General features: G+C 42.1%; 1 protein-coding gene across 1 annotated transcript in view; it reads left to right on the forward strand.

The window, feature by feature from the left end:
* The first annotated feature begins 5,394 nt into the window (after positions 1-5,394).
* Positions 5,395-14,671, forward strand: part of LOC129332946 (rootletin-like) — a 106,125-nt gene continuing 96,848 nt past the window's right edge. The window contains exon 1 of the mRNA XM_054984266.1: positions 5,395-5,747. Coding sequence (XP_054840241.1) covers positions 5,694-5,747 — 54 coding nt within the window. The 5' untranslated portion in view covers positions 5,395-5,693. The remainder of the gene's footprint in view (positions 5,748-14,671) is intronic.

Consider the following 14,671-nt stretch of genomic DNA (forward strand, 5'->3'; position numbering starts at 1 on the left):
GGTATGCAGGAGCCTTCTCTCTCACCTCAGTCCTGATCCAAATTGCCCCCCACCCGCAGAGCTTTAAATGAGTTTTTATTGGGAATTTGCGGCAGCAATATGACTGTGAGTCCCCACAGCAGATTCATGTATGTTGTAATGTGTAGTTTCTTCTTTAGTGGTGTGTGAGGCATATAGTTAGCTTTCCTATATAAGATCCTATATCAGACGGAGATGGTAGTCCCCACCATGAAATTATGATTACAAGTCTGTCATACATATGATTATCTGTTGGCCCTCAGCCAATACACTCTGTCTTTGAAATATATCTTCACTTCCTTATTTACACTATTGTCAGAATTGCACAGTCACACCTTGAATATCCAAGGAGCACACCTAAAATTTTTGTGTAATTACTAGAAGTATCTGCTTTGGTAGATAAATATTTGGATTAGAACAGTTATATTAGTAGATGTGCCTAGTATAACTGATGAGCATTCCCGTGAAGGCACAATCATTCTAAAGATAATTCAGAAGTTGTGTGTGCATGTGTTTAAGCATAAGTGTTTAGGGGGATTTGCTCACATCTATTTAAGGGTTATATTAAATCTGATGGGAAGAATAAGACACGCACAGAAAAGGAATTCAGTAACTGTTCTATTTGTAAATGCTGCAGTAAAAACTGGGTGGGCAGGATGAGTTCATACAGTAGAAGAATATGAATATTTGCAAAGTAACAAGAGTGCAGTCAGGAATGGTGAATAATACCATGGTAACATCATTGGTAACAATGTTGAGAGGTTTAATTATTAATAGTTTAGCCAAAGCTAGAGGTCTAAATTCCAGTAAGAACTATGTTACTTGGTTGTAGCAAAAATCAACAGTCTTGTGGCTCCTTAAAAGCATAAACCAAACCCACACATTCAGCTGCTTTTTCATTGCTGATACTTGTAGATGGGAGGCTATTGTTAGTCTGTAGCAATAGAATAAAACAGGAGTCCAGTGGCACCTTAAAAACTTGTTGGTATTCCTGTGTGAAAAACAGAAAAGCAGTTTTCAATGCGTATGTACCAGGGTTTGTTTGTTTCAAACTGACTGATAGTCATGCAACACTGTTGATTCACAATCATCCATTTCAGCCTTCTTACATTTACAGTGCAGTCTGATGAGTTTACTGTGGCAAAGCTTTTGTAACTAGAGCCAATTCATCAGATAAATGTGCTAAAGGAGGCTCTTGCTCACCAAACCTAGGCCTCAATAAATCCGTTAGTCTACCCTTTGCCATGATGCCGTAGAACTCTTTCAAGCCGTCATTTTGAACCCTGCCTGTGTTGTAGCTGTTAAGGCCCAAGATGCCAGAAACATTCATGGACAGTTTTCACAAGTGGCATTAAGCTTCTGAGTTACATAGTTCAAAAGTGTAACCAGATTGAATCAAATATACATTGAATTTAGACTTGCAGTTACCATATGTTTTTCACTGTCCTTTCTCATAGCAGTTTTACTTGATGAAATGTTGTAATTTTTCCGTGACAAGGAGCTAAAATGATGAGGAAAATGTCACCTTCTAGGCTTCTGTATATTAGGTTGCTGATAAAGGCACATGAACAAAACCTGTAAAAAATGGCATCCCTGGAAGGGATTATAATTGGGCTGAGTTATACTTCTTCTATATGAGTGCAGCAATAAGGAAACTGGCACAGGAGAAAATCCAAGCATTCAGGGGCAGTCTTAGCCAATGGACAATGGGCAGCTGCCCTGGGGCCCACCTTGGGAGGACCCCTGGCCATCCAAAGAAGGTGGGAAAATAAGAACAAACTCCTACTGCCACTTGTGTTCAGGCATAGGGTTGCCAGGGACCTGGAGTCCCTTGCCGGGAGATGCCCAGGTCCCTGGACTCTCCCGGCAGGGATTGAGAGCCGGCACTTACCCTAGCTCCCATCTGCATGCGCACGCACACTCCCAGTTTGTGTGATGATGTCACTTCCAGGAGTGACATCATCATGTGGGGGGTCAAAGGGTGCCCCCAAGTCAAAGGATGCCCTTGTCCTTGCCGTTGCGGGCTGCTCTCGCTGCGGCCCGCTCTTGCTGCCACCGCCACCGCCCATTCTCTTTTAGTGCAAAGGGGCTGCTGTGGCAGCAGTGAGAGCGGCCCACTCCCACCGCGGCCCACTCTCGCGGCACGAGAGCACACACACACCACCAGCCAAGTAAGTGGGCGTGGGGGGGGAGGGAGGGATTGGGGGATCCCCCGTCCTGTGCAGGAGAATGGGAACCCTACTCAAGTAGGAGGCTTCAGTGCCACATTAGCCCGCTTGGGGCAAAGGCCACCTCTTGTTTGGTGTAGTTGGAGGTGGTGGCACTGATTCTGAACTTTTGCCCAGGGCCCCACTATCACTAAGGTAAGTCCAACCCTATATGCATTAATATTGTTGCAAACTTATTAGGCTACATGTCATGTCCTATTGGAATATAACAAGAACTTAAAATCTAGAATGGCCCACTCTAATATAATGTAGAATCTAGAATGGTCAGATAAAGATATCACTAGATATAGTCAAACAAAAGAAATAAAAATAAGAGCATGAGATATTCTCCTTCAGTCACCTTGTGGCTGACTCTTGCATTTATGGATCTCAGTCTGCCTATTACTCATATTTATGTATACTTCACATACTGACCAGGATTCTAACACACACACCCAAACCAATGATATGTTGTGCTAGAGCTGCACAAAGTTTATCACATATAATACTATAACAGTGGGAGGAGACGTTGGAGGTACATTGGATGTTTATTCATTATTCTAAGCATGGTAATGCTGTGTAAAAATTAACATATGAGATAGTCGATTGTTTAGAGCACTGAATGTATTTATAATGTTGGTTGTGTATATGAAGATGGACTGCAGCCCACAAAGGCTTATGCCGCAATAAAGTGCTTAGTCATCACCACCGAACTCACCATTGGGATTGTTAAATTGAAGAAATGCATCCAAACTAGTGAATTTATTCTAGATGCTGAATTCTGCACTAGTAATTCTGTAGTTTTTCTGCACTAGTGTGGAACTGCAGAAAGAATCCTGGTACTGGCCATTAGTGTTTTTTTAGCAATCTATATACAGTTGAAAGCAGGGAGATGGAGAAGGGAAAAGATATGCTAGTATGTATGGATAATAAAACATTGCGTTTAAGATTTTTACGGCACTAGCAGTGCCATCCAAAGCAGAGTTACATGCTTCTAAGCTCACTGATTTAAAAGAATACAACTCTGCTTTAGGATGGCACTATCAAGGTGCAATCCTATGCCCATTTACTTTGGAGTAGGTTCCATTTGTATTCAGTGAGACTTACTTCCAAGTAAATGCACATAGGATTTGGCTATGATTATGCACTTTTAAAAAATTGTAAATTCTTAAACATCGAGAAATATTTCCTCGGTTTGATTATTTAGGCAGAAGCCTCATTAGGAAAGCTACCTAGATACAATGTCTAGATGCTACCTTTGATATTCCCTTTAGATAATGTTTAGAAATCAGTTAACAAGATATTGAAGGCACTATGGCATTCCAACACTTTCCCTGCCTGTAGAGTGGAAAGAAATCACAAAGGCTCTTAAAATTAAACACATTCCTTTCACGCTTCTCAAATATTTTTCATACTGATTAATGCTCAGCATTTAGGAAGGACTCGCCTGCCCTTCTTGTGCTGAGAGTTTGAAGTGTCTAGATGAAAAATTATCTAAGAGTTGGCAAGCTTGTACTATATGATACCCCTCCTAGGAAGAAGAGGTTAAAGGCATGTTTCAGGCTGCTTCACTCTGAGTCTCTCTACACAAGACATCTAACACAGAGACGCTCAGGTGAAAGATCTTACCCTTGTTCTCTCATTGTGGATACACATGCACTGCTAGGGAGACAGAGTACATTTGAATATAAGACCACACAGAAAGTAAGAGCGGAACTACAAGTGACAAAAGGCACAGGTTGGACACTTGTCAGCTTCCCTCAAGTTTTGATGGGAAATGTAGGCAGCTTGGCGGAATGTTGGACAAGTGACAGTTGAAAAATCCATTGGACAGCAGACAGAGAGCCAAGCTGCAAGACTAGGATGCCTACATTTCCCATCAAAACTTGAGGGAAGCTGACAAGTGTCCAATCTGTGACTTTTGTCACTTGTAGTTCCGCTCTGAGTCACTGAGCATCCCAGTTGAAGATGTCTTGTGCAGAGAGACTCAGAAACAAATTAATTTTCTTTCGCTGTTGTTGCTACCTGCCCATCCTCAAGCTTTTTTTCTGTGATATAGATATCATGCACACACAAAATATAGTGTACTATGGTTTGGGTTTTTAATAATTCTTTGTTTTAGATGAAGGGTATTGCCAATACCATTTTGGGGAAGGGAAGGTTATATAGTGCCTTGCAAATGTATATTTGAAAGCTGTTTAGAAATCCTGTTAGTGAGTTTAGAATCAGAATCATAGGGTTCAAAGAGACCTCTAGGGTCATCTAGTCCAACCTCGTGCACAATGCAGGAAATTCACAAATACCTCCCTCCCTCCACCCACCCACCCACACAGTGACCCTTACTCCATACCAAGAAGATGGCAAAACACTGTCAGGATCTCTGGCCTAAGGAAAATTGCTTCCTGACCCCAAAGTGGCGATTGACATTAACCAGAGCATGTAAGAAGGGGCCAGGAGAACTAAGCTGTGATGTAACCCTTCCTCTCATGATCTGCCTAGGTTCACAGAATCGGCATTGCTGTCAGATGGCCATCTAGCCTCTACTTAAAAACCTCCAAAGAAGGACAGCCCACCACCTCCCAAGGAAGCCTGTTCCACTGAGGGATCACTCTGTCAAGAAGTTCTTAATGTTTATCCAAAAACTCTTTTAATTTCAAGCCATTGGTTTCTGGTCCGACCTTCTAGGGCAGCGGAACACAACTCTGTGCCATCCTCTATATGACAGCCCTTCAAGTACTTGAAGATGGTTATCAAATTACCTTTCTGTCGTCTCCTCTCCAGGCTAAACATACCAAGCTCCTTCAACCTTTCTTTATAGGACTTGGTTTCCAGACCCCTCACCATCTTCAGTGCCTTTTGTTTAATTGGAAGGAAGCCAATAGGGCTTACTCCTGAGTAAGTGTGCGTATGACTGCAGTCTTGCTTTCTGGCAAGTATGCTTAAGATTTGCAGCCTGCAGGCTCATGTGTCATCAATGGGCAGAACATTAACGTTCTCACACACACTGCAGCATTTATTATTTATTACCACCGACTGTGCGACAAAATCCATCCTCCTGCAAAAGTAAGTGGCATTACTGTGATGTCACATATATAAGAGTGAGGGCTGGTGGTGACTTAAGAACTATCTACACTTTTTAGCTACTTTAACGGGAAGGGAAATTCTCCCGCTTCCTCCTCGGCCAGGCCGGGTGAAACAGTTTGGCTTGCCTCGTCTCCACGGCAACTGTGGCCACTCAGCGTCCCGTCGCCTCAGCAACCCCCGCCGGGCCTCTTCTACTCCCGAAGGCAGCCGAGAAGGATCTGGAGCTGTGCAGCGAGAAGCTCCAGGCCCAGGGTCTCTTTTCCTCGGGCGGCTGGTCCTTGGGCTTCAGACACAAGCGTGCAATCGGGCGGCTGGTGAATGCGCTGACGAGAGAGGCCCGGCCAGCTCTGGGTCTCTCCCGGTTCTTTCCCCGGCTTTGGAGCGATGAGCGAGGGGAGTGAGGAGAAGCCGAGTCTGAGGCTGGAGGCCGCAATCCAGGTCAGTCGGTAGCAGCAACCGTGTGCAGAGACGCTCCAGTTTAAGCACTTTGAGCGCAATGGAGTAGCTAATGGAGTAGGTGCCGGAGTAAGTCGTGCAATCACGCCCCCAACATTCTGTGCTGCAAAACACGGCGTGTAGCGGGAGGCTGTACAGACATGTTGAAATACATAAATAACGACGCCGACCGCTGAGAAGTGTTACATTTCCCTCAACACAGCGGAGTCGAGGTTGATGGATACGAAAAGTAAAACGCCTCTTTCGTGTTCCTCTCCCCTTTCCTACGGCAGAGCTAGGCTCGACTGAGTTGTTCCCAGATCAGGAAGGATGTGCAGTGGGGTACTCAACGGGGCCTCTGTTATATTTGCCAATAGGAAGTAAGAAACTAAATCCATAGGGAACAGCGACGCTTTCTGGTAAACTTGCCATACGGTGGGAAGCCTGAGCCCAGAGGATTTGACAGATCTTTTTCTCTTTCTTCCTATCCTTTGCAGTCTTAGAAGAGCAGTTTCGGTGGGTAACTCTTTTGGTATGCAGTCGAAGAGTAAGATCCGGGTCCAATAGCGCCTTGAACATTTAGTTCGTCTTTAAGATGTTATAGAAATCTAGTTGGTCTTTAAGGTGCTGTTGTACCCGGCTCTTTATTCAAGAAGAACAGATGTCAGTTGTATATAAGCAGTGTCCCCATAAGCAGGGGTGGCCTATTAAAGTCCATATTTGATTACTCTGGGTCCAATTTGTGGTCTTCATGAAAGACTCAACACTTTGTGAATGGCAGGCAACGTAGCATAGTGGTTAAGTGGTTCAGCTGTGAATCAGCACTCCACTGGTTTGAATCCCACTACAGCCATAAACTCAGTAGGTAGCCTTGGGTAAGCCACTCATCTCAGCCCCAGCTCCTCAGCTGTATTGTGGGAATAATGTATTTATTTATTTATTTATTTATTTATTTATTTCAAATTTGTATTCCGCCCTCCCCGCAAGCGGGCTCAGGGCAGATACCAACATATTAAAAATACAATTAAAATACAATTAAAAATTCATATTCATAATAATACCACTGTTCACCACTCTGGATGAGGCACTAATCTGTCTAAAAGAGTGGTATATAAGTGCAAGTATTATTATTATTATTATTCTCAGTACTATTGACTAGCTATTTGGTTATGCAGTGTTAGAAGTTGCTTTTTGGTGTTGTTGGCATTAACACTAGAGGGCAGTAAAGCTTCAGAAATGGGCAAAAGGGACAAAAGCAATTTCATGAAGGTGACCAAAGGGAAAACAGATTTTCTGTCCAACTCTATATATGTTACTTAGAGCCAAGCTACAAGTGACGAATGAAACTTGCCTGGCAAGTGAACAGACTCACATGTATTCCTCTCTGTTCACTTGCCATTCACTTGCGCTCCACTTGATCAAGGGGAGAGCAAGTGATTGGCAAGTGAACAGGGAGGGATACACATGAGTCTGTTCACTTGCCAGGCAAGTGTCATTCGTCACTTGTAGCTTGGCTCTCAGAAGTCCCACTGAGTTTAAAGACTCTTACTCCCAAAGTGCAACTTTAGGATTGGATTGCCCACAATGTAGGGCTCTCATGTCAATAAGTTGAATTCCAGTGGGGGAAACACACAGATGTGGGGTAGGCAGGTTTACCAGGTCCCACCCCCATCCAAAACAGAGGATGGGGGCTTGGGTGCACTGACCTGTGCACAAGCGCAAAGTGCACACCCATGACCTCCGGCCATTATGTTGTTTCCAGTGTGACTCGGAAGCAACAGGTTGCACCAGAGGCTGTTTCTTTAAAAATTGACTCAAAACATAGTGAAAACACTATGTTTTGTTTAAAATTGGCCCTGGCACAACCCATTGCTTCCAGATCACACTGGAAATGATGTGATCACTGGGAGCTGCTTGGTGTACATGCCTGCTACCCTGTCTCTCCCTTTCCAGAAACTCCCCCCCCCCCCCACACACACACCAGTCATATGAGTGGCAGGTGTGCAGCAGCTGGGGGTAGAGGACCCCCACCATAGTGGTGGACCTGGCAACCCTTGGGGGTGGAAAATGTGTCTGGTTATATGATGCTGAGGGGCATAGAGTTGACTGGCTTCAGGGGAAGACTGATTGGCGGCACATTTGGTTAGTAGTCTAAGCTGCGTTGGCACTTGGGAAAGGAGGTGAGGAACACTTTGTTTTTCTTGCATATGTCTCTATGGACTATGCCAGGCTTCTGCTGGCATAAGGGGTGGATCTGTGCTTTGGGTATTTGAGAAGATGATTGAGCCCTGCTGAACCCATATCATGTAGCAGTTATGCCAGTGCAGTATCAGCACCACTTGCTACCGGCATATCTGTAGCAATACCAGAATAATTTAGATATATGCTGGCATAGTCCTCATCCTAGATCCTTTTGGCCCAGAGCTTAGGAGAGGACTATAAGTAGCTTTTGAGTCATGCTAATGTTGTTAACACACCTAGTCATGTGGACCAGTAACATGAACAAGCATTTTACTGTGAAGGTTTTTTGTTTTGTTTTTTATTGTTTGTGGTTTGATGGCATTGGCCTGGATTTGTTTTTAATGCTTCAGTTTTAATGGTTTTGTTTTAATAGTTGTACACTGCCTTAGGCAGGTCTCTGAAGAGACAGTATATAAATTTTCTAAACAAAATTATTACAAGAGGAGCTTTAAGATTCATGTCTGAAAACATCCTTCATAGGAAAACATGATTTGAGTCCCGTGGCATCTTAGAGACCAACAAGATTTTCCACTGGACTCAAATCTGCTGTTCTACTAAGACCGACACGGCTACCTAGGAAACATGAATATCTTTTAATTCTTATTCAGTTTTTTTCCACATTACTGTGTTTTGGTGTTGCGTGAAATAAAATTGAATTAATATTGTTAAAATGATCTCACTTGTCCTTAGGCCTGCTTGCTTGAGAAGGGGAATGTCCATTTATTATAGTCTTGTTGCTTCTCAAGAGACCATTTTGTATGTCTGCAAGTTTTATACTCATTGGTGGGCAGTTTTTTGCTTTCCTATCCTTTCTTGCAAATTGGCACTGTCAGCTGACTTGCAGATACTTCACCAATGGTTGCTCTTTCTGCAGCTGCCCCAGCTGTGCTGACATCATCAGCTGCAGTGGGAGTAGCTATCTCCATGGGTCCTATTCACGGTTTCCATGCTACAGCTGAAACCTATTAGCCAGCCAAAGTATTTTAATCAATGCCTTTGCTGATAGGTGGCCTTGAATATTACAGTTACACAATTGGAATTTTTGCAGGTCTTGCAGTTTCCTTGCTTACGTGCGGCATTTGTTGTTTTGAAGTGTGGTGGAGGACGACGACGACGACATTAAAATGGTTTAGAGGGGATGGATGGGCTGTTAAAGGGATGTGATCACTTTATAAAACCACATTTCCTTCAGGATATTTTTTACCATCTACTGTTAGGACTCATTTTAATGTAATTTCCCCCCCTGGGGAATGCTATGGAAAACAGATTGAAGTTGAAGATCAATGTGTATTTTTCTGGGATTATCCATGGACAGGACTTGGAGCCTGTGTAAATCTAACATCCTGCTCATAAGTCTTTCTTATTCTTCTTCAGAAATCATTCCAACGCTCTCCTATGAGATAGAAATATTGCATTGGAACCAGCTCTCCAGGGCTCTCCAGGGCCTGAACAATATTCTTGATTAATGAATGATCTTTTAAAAAACAAATTAACTATTTTTTACTTATTTGAGAAACCTAAATAGATCTGTCAGTTTCTCTTAAGGTTCTCCTCTCTCTCGCTCTCGCTCTCGCTCTCGCTCTTGCTCTCGCTCTCGCGTGGCAGACAGAAATTGTACAAATATGTCTTGGGATCTGCATGGTTGAGTATGCTGAATGACAGAAAACAACACAACCTAGTTTCTTCTTCAGTGTAAGATCCTTTACATGGTTTATTAGATATCTTATATATCACAAACTGCTTTTAGGATTCCTCTGATTAAAAATGGCTTGGCATGTGGGGCTACTATCTAAGACACAGAAGTTCAACGCCTCCTTGGGGCACGGAATTAGTTTGAATTGGCAGTGGGACATCTAGGGTTACCAGGTAGAGGGAGAGGATGTTCTGTCATTTTACTAGTGGTTTAATGAGTGGGAATGGACAGTCTGACACTTTTTATTGCATGGACATAAATAACATCACCTGCTAATTGCTACAGGTCAAACTGATAGTGAAATGGTAGCTAGAGGGGCCAGTGTAAAAAAAAACAATGCTAGAGACATCTTGGGATATATTAGGGTGTTAGAAATGTTGGGCTGGACTTTGTTAAAATTAATTTAAACGGGAAAGGAAGTGCCATCTTTATTTTTTTTCATCAAGTTTGTGGAAGGAGCATTGCCTTGGCACTTTCAGATGTGCACGCTTTAAGTGATGGTTTCTGAGCTGCGGAAACTATCAGGGTGATAACTCCTTCATCAAGTATTCATCAGGCATGGTTTTGAATATAACCTGAAAGAATCTGAGTGCCAGCTTTAAGATCTTTCTGTATGATTTCTACTAGTTTTTGTTGGACTAATGCCATATGCAGTCTTTGCAGTGATCAGTAAGAGGGGGCAATGAGTTAAAATAAGGAATTTGTGATTGTAAAAGAACATAGTTTTTGCTTGGGAACTTAAGGCCGAAATACAGTGTTTTTTATTGAGTCGATCTTTTAAAATAGTTTGATGACCACAGCAGTGTCTTTCTACTTGAGAATATATTAGTATGTCCATGGCATACTCTAGGATGAGTATTTAGAAACTAGGTAGGATAGTCATCATATTTTCCTGAGGTTGGATGTATAGCTTCAGATGTGTGGTAACTGATACTTTAGACACTTTTGCAAGACGCTTCCTTCCATCTCCTTATAATTTTATTTATTAAAACATTTTGCCCCCTCCCCCTCCCCTGCCAAGGTGGCTCAGGGCAATTAAAAGAATGAATTCAGTTACTACTCAACCAGCTTAGTTAAAACAATGACAGTTGCACCAGTATACAACAATAAAAGCCAGTTATCAATAAAACTGTAGTTGCTGTCATTGACTATGATCAAATGCCCTCCTAAATAGTTTTCATAATTTCCTGAAGGACATGAGGGAATGTGGCTTCCTTACATTTTCTGGCAGGACATTCCATAGGACTGGGGCCACTACTGTAAACAGCCTTGGCTGGAAAGTGATAGATCCCACAGTTCTGCAGGACGGGACAGAGAGAAGGAACTGCTGAGATTATTGGAGCTGCCGTGCAGATTCATATAGAGAAAATGGTCCTTATAGGGCTTTAATGGTAAGAAAACAAATAGGGTAACCACTGAAAAGATTTCAAAATAGATGTAATGTGAACAAAGCAGCCAACTCCAAATAATAAACTGCTAGATTCTGCATCAGTTGAAGTTTTGGAGATGTTTTTGAGCCCCACATAGACTGTGTTACTGTAGTCTAGCCTTGAGGTTACAGTAGCGTAGGTCATCACAGCTAGGTCTGCTGAAATGAAGACAGGTTGAATGATTGGGAAAAAATAATCTTGTTTTCATCATTTTGACCTATTTTTCCAATAGTAAAAATAGTCTAACAGAACAATAAGACTTTTCATAGAGTTACAGTGCAGTCCTAAGAAGAGTTACTTGAGTCTAAGCCCATTGAAATCAATGGACTTAGACAGAAATAACTCTTCTTAGGATTGCACTGTTTATCAAAGGATGGGGTAACATAATTCCCTTCAAACAATTAGCCTTACCAGCCAGCATCTTGTCTGGATTCATTTTCACCTTGTTGGCCCACAGTGGGACTTCCAGCATGTTGGAATGTTCAGTGCACATCTGAACTAGAGTGCTGCATTGCATTTCTTTTTGTTACTTTATTCCCCACAATCCTGTTCCTAATGTTCAAGTATTTGCTAAACTTCTGGACTGCTTTATCATGAGACTGTGATCTTAGATAGTTAAAAACAAACAACAACCCCCCCCCCTAAATGTTGCGATTTCCTTCTTGCACCCTTATGTACACTAAACAGTTCAAATGTAATATGGAGTTGTTCTGCATGGTGATACTTTCCTTTAGAAGCCCTGTTATTGCTCTGCCTGCCAATGCAGTACAGTGGCAATGTGGCTTCCAGATGGTGCATTTCCCTGGATTTTCCTTGCCCTGGTCCCTATAGCAGCCACCCCACCCCCCATCTTACAGGGAGGGGGCTTTCTTCTGAAGTATGTGAAATACTCAAATGCCATTATGTCTATATGCCAACTGCCAATTTAAAAAAAACTCAAAATGTTCCTGTTGGCTTGCATGGGGGGGGGGGCATGGCCACTAGCGGAGCTGGGAAAATCCAGACCTTCCCATTCACATGGCAATCAGCCTGGCTTTGCTGCAAACTTTTCTAAAACATCACAGCTTAGCAGGTTGAGGAAAGATTGCATAAAAGTCAAGGAAAGCCTGGGTATTGCACAAAAGCACCACAATGCTGTGGGGAAGCAGGAAAAAAAACTACTTTCCAAAACCATTGCACCTGGTGCAAATTACCTGTGAGAAAATTGTAGAGCAATAAGAGCCAAAAAGACTGTGAAGAACTAAGTCAGAAGCATTTCCTACCCAAGAAGTTAGCAGAATAAATTACTGGGATTTGTATGTTGAATAGCTTTAAAAATGTATAGGAAAGGGCTTCAGTAATGAAGAAAATATGATACATTATTGTATTTTTTAGATCCGAGTATTGGAAAGACCATAAATATACTTATTTCCTATATTTGTGTCCTCCAATACCACTTGTGTATTTTGATCTGGATTTTCTTTCAGAATTCCAAAATTAATCAGGTGCATTATTCCTTATGGCAGAATCTTTCCAGGAGGCTGGAGGGGCTGTTTTTGAAGCAAATGATAGCAAAATTGCAGGAGAGTGTGGTCTTCCAGACTCTTAAGAGCCTCCAGGTTTCAAGGTGACTGTACCAAGAGATGCAGTTTTATGGACTCCTGAGCAAGGTGCATCCAGCGATTCTCCATTGTTTCCTATTGGGTGAGGGGGGAATTCAGTGCTTTTTCCAGTGAAAACGTGTGTTAGCCAAACACACAAAGAGCCACCACTGTCCAAAAGCCTCCCAAAAAGAGTCAACAAAGCTCAACAGAACCAGAGAATCCCAGCAGAACCAACCTGGATATTTTATCTCATCCTAAAACTGCTCTTTGCAGCTTTCCTGGGGGGGGGGGGGGGAAGGCAACTCTCACAGGTGAATAGCAGCATGTTAGAAGGAGCTCACCTGTCTGTTCAGCCATTATGATTCTCTCATAAACCAAGTGAGAGAATCATTCTAATTGGACAGTCTGTTCAATCATGACAATTTTTTCATAGGTCACATAGAAGGATCAAAACAAGAGTTTTGGTACCCGTAACTTGCTGCTGCTGTCACATCACCTCCCTCCCTCCTACTCCCTTTTTTTTGTCTGGGAGAAGCTACAAGTAGCCGCAGCAGCAGCAAAAGCTCCCCCCCCCCCCTCAAATTACTGTGACCTTTAGAATGCTGTCTCCAATTATTCCCAAATAGTTTGGGCATTAATCAGAAACAGCAGTACTGGTTTATCTGAAAATCAAAATATCAGTTGGGATTCCCAAATATACCTGAAAAATACCAATAAGGTATTTGTCAGATATATTTTTAAACCTAATATAACTGATTGCGCTTCCCTACTGTGAACTGCTGGAAAGTTAAAATTGTAAATCAGTTTCAGCTGGGTAACCATGTTGGTCTGTAGTAAAAGACAAAGATTAGGTCCAGTAGCACCTTAAACACCAATTAGATTTCCAGGGTATGAGCTTTTGAGACTCAAAGCTCCTTTCAGCCTTCCTGCATGAATATCAAGCAGTTCAGAAACCCAGTTCAAGTGCAGTAAGAACTGCCTCTCCGTTTTGCATTCATGTACATCACCTGCTAGAGAGGAACTAAAAAAGCACTTTTTATTGATTATTTATTTAGAAATATATGTCAGGTCTCCAGCGAGCTGCTTGAGGCAGCTCACAACTAAAACAATTAAAAAAAAACAACAAGGCAAAAAAAACCCCCAAGTCACAGCAATAAAAATAAGCCTGGGCATAATTGTTGCATAAAACAAACACTGCAGTCTAAAATGATATTAATAAAAGAGTTTTTAGGCTAGGAGATGGCCAGGAAACAGCTAAAAAAGATGGAACCCCATTCAATGGTCTATATGAATTTTGTCTCAAGCCTTTGTTCCCTGCAGCCACAGCTAGCTGGAGCCTACAGAGGGCAGTCTTGCTGCATTTTCATTCATACAACTTTAGTTCTGTCAGCACGGCAACAACTGCTTTTTCCTTTGTCATTGTGCATAACATTATAGGAGCACAATGCATCTCATTTTCTACCTTTTGCTGTAAAAGCCTATAACAAGCATCAAAGCTCTAGCAACGAAAACATTGAGAGAAAAAGATGAAAAAGTTAGAAACCTGTGTAAGTTTGATAAGTGGACAGGGACACCTCAGAAGTAAAGACCCTTCCCTCCACCACAGTAAGCCTAAAAACAAATGTCATCTAATTGTTTTGAAACAAGTTGAAACAAACAAGCAAAAAACCTCAAGGATAAAACCCGTTTTGAAGACAAAAAGGCAACAGAAGGGGTCTGGGTGATTACCTTATGATTTGTACAGAAGAATACACCATGCATGCATGCATGACACAGCAAAAGTATAAGAATGTGCTGGAATTTGGGAACAAATTCATCCCAAGAGACGAAGGAAGCTGAGTTGGTGAAGCTGAAGGAAGCATAGAATTATTTTATTTTATTTCATGTATTTATCTACTGTACTTTCCAAATTTTTTGCTTGAGGGGGTTTACGATAAATAAACAGAATATAGTGAAATCTGTAATGCAATAAAACAAGAT

Source organism: Eublepharis macularius, chromosome 6, assembly GCF_028583425.1.
Source record: "Eublepharis macularius isolate TG4126 chromosome 6, MPM_Emac_v1.0, whole genome shotgun sequence".
Classification (NCBI taxonomy): domain Eukaryota; kingdom Metazoa; phylum Chordata; class Lepidosauria; order Squamata; family Eublepharidae; genus Eublepharis; species Eublepharis macularius.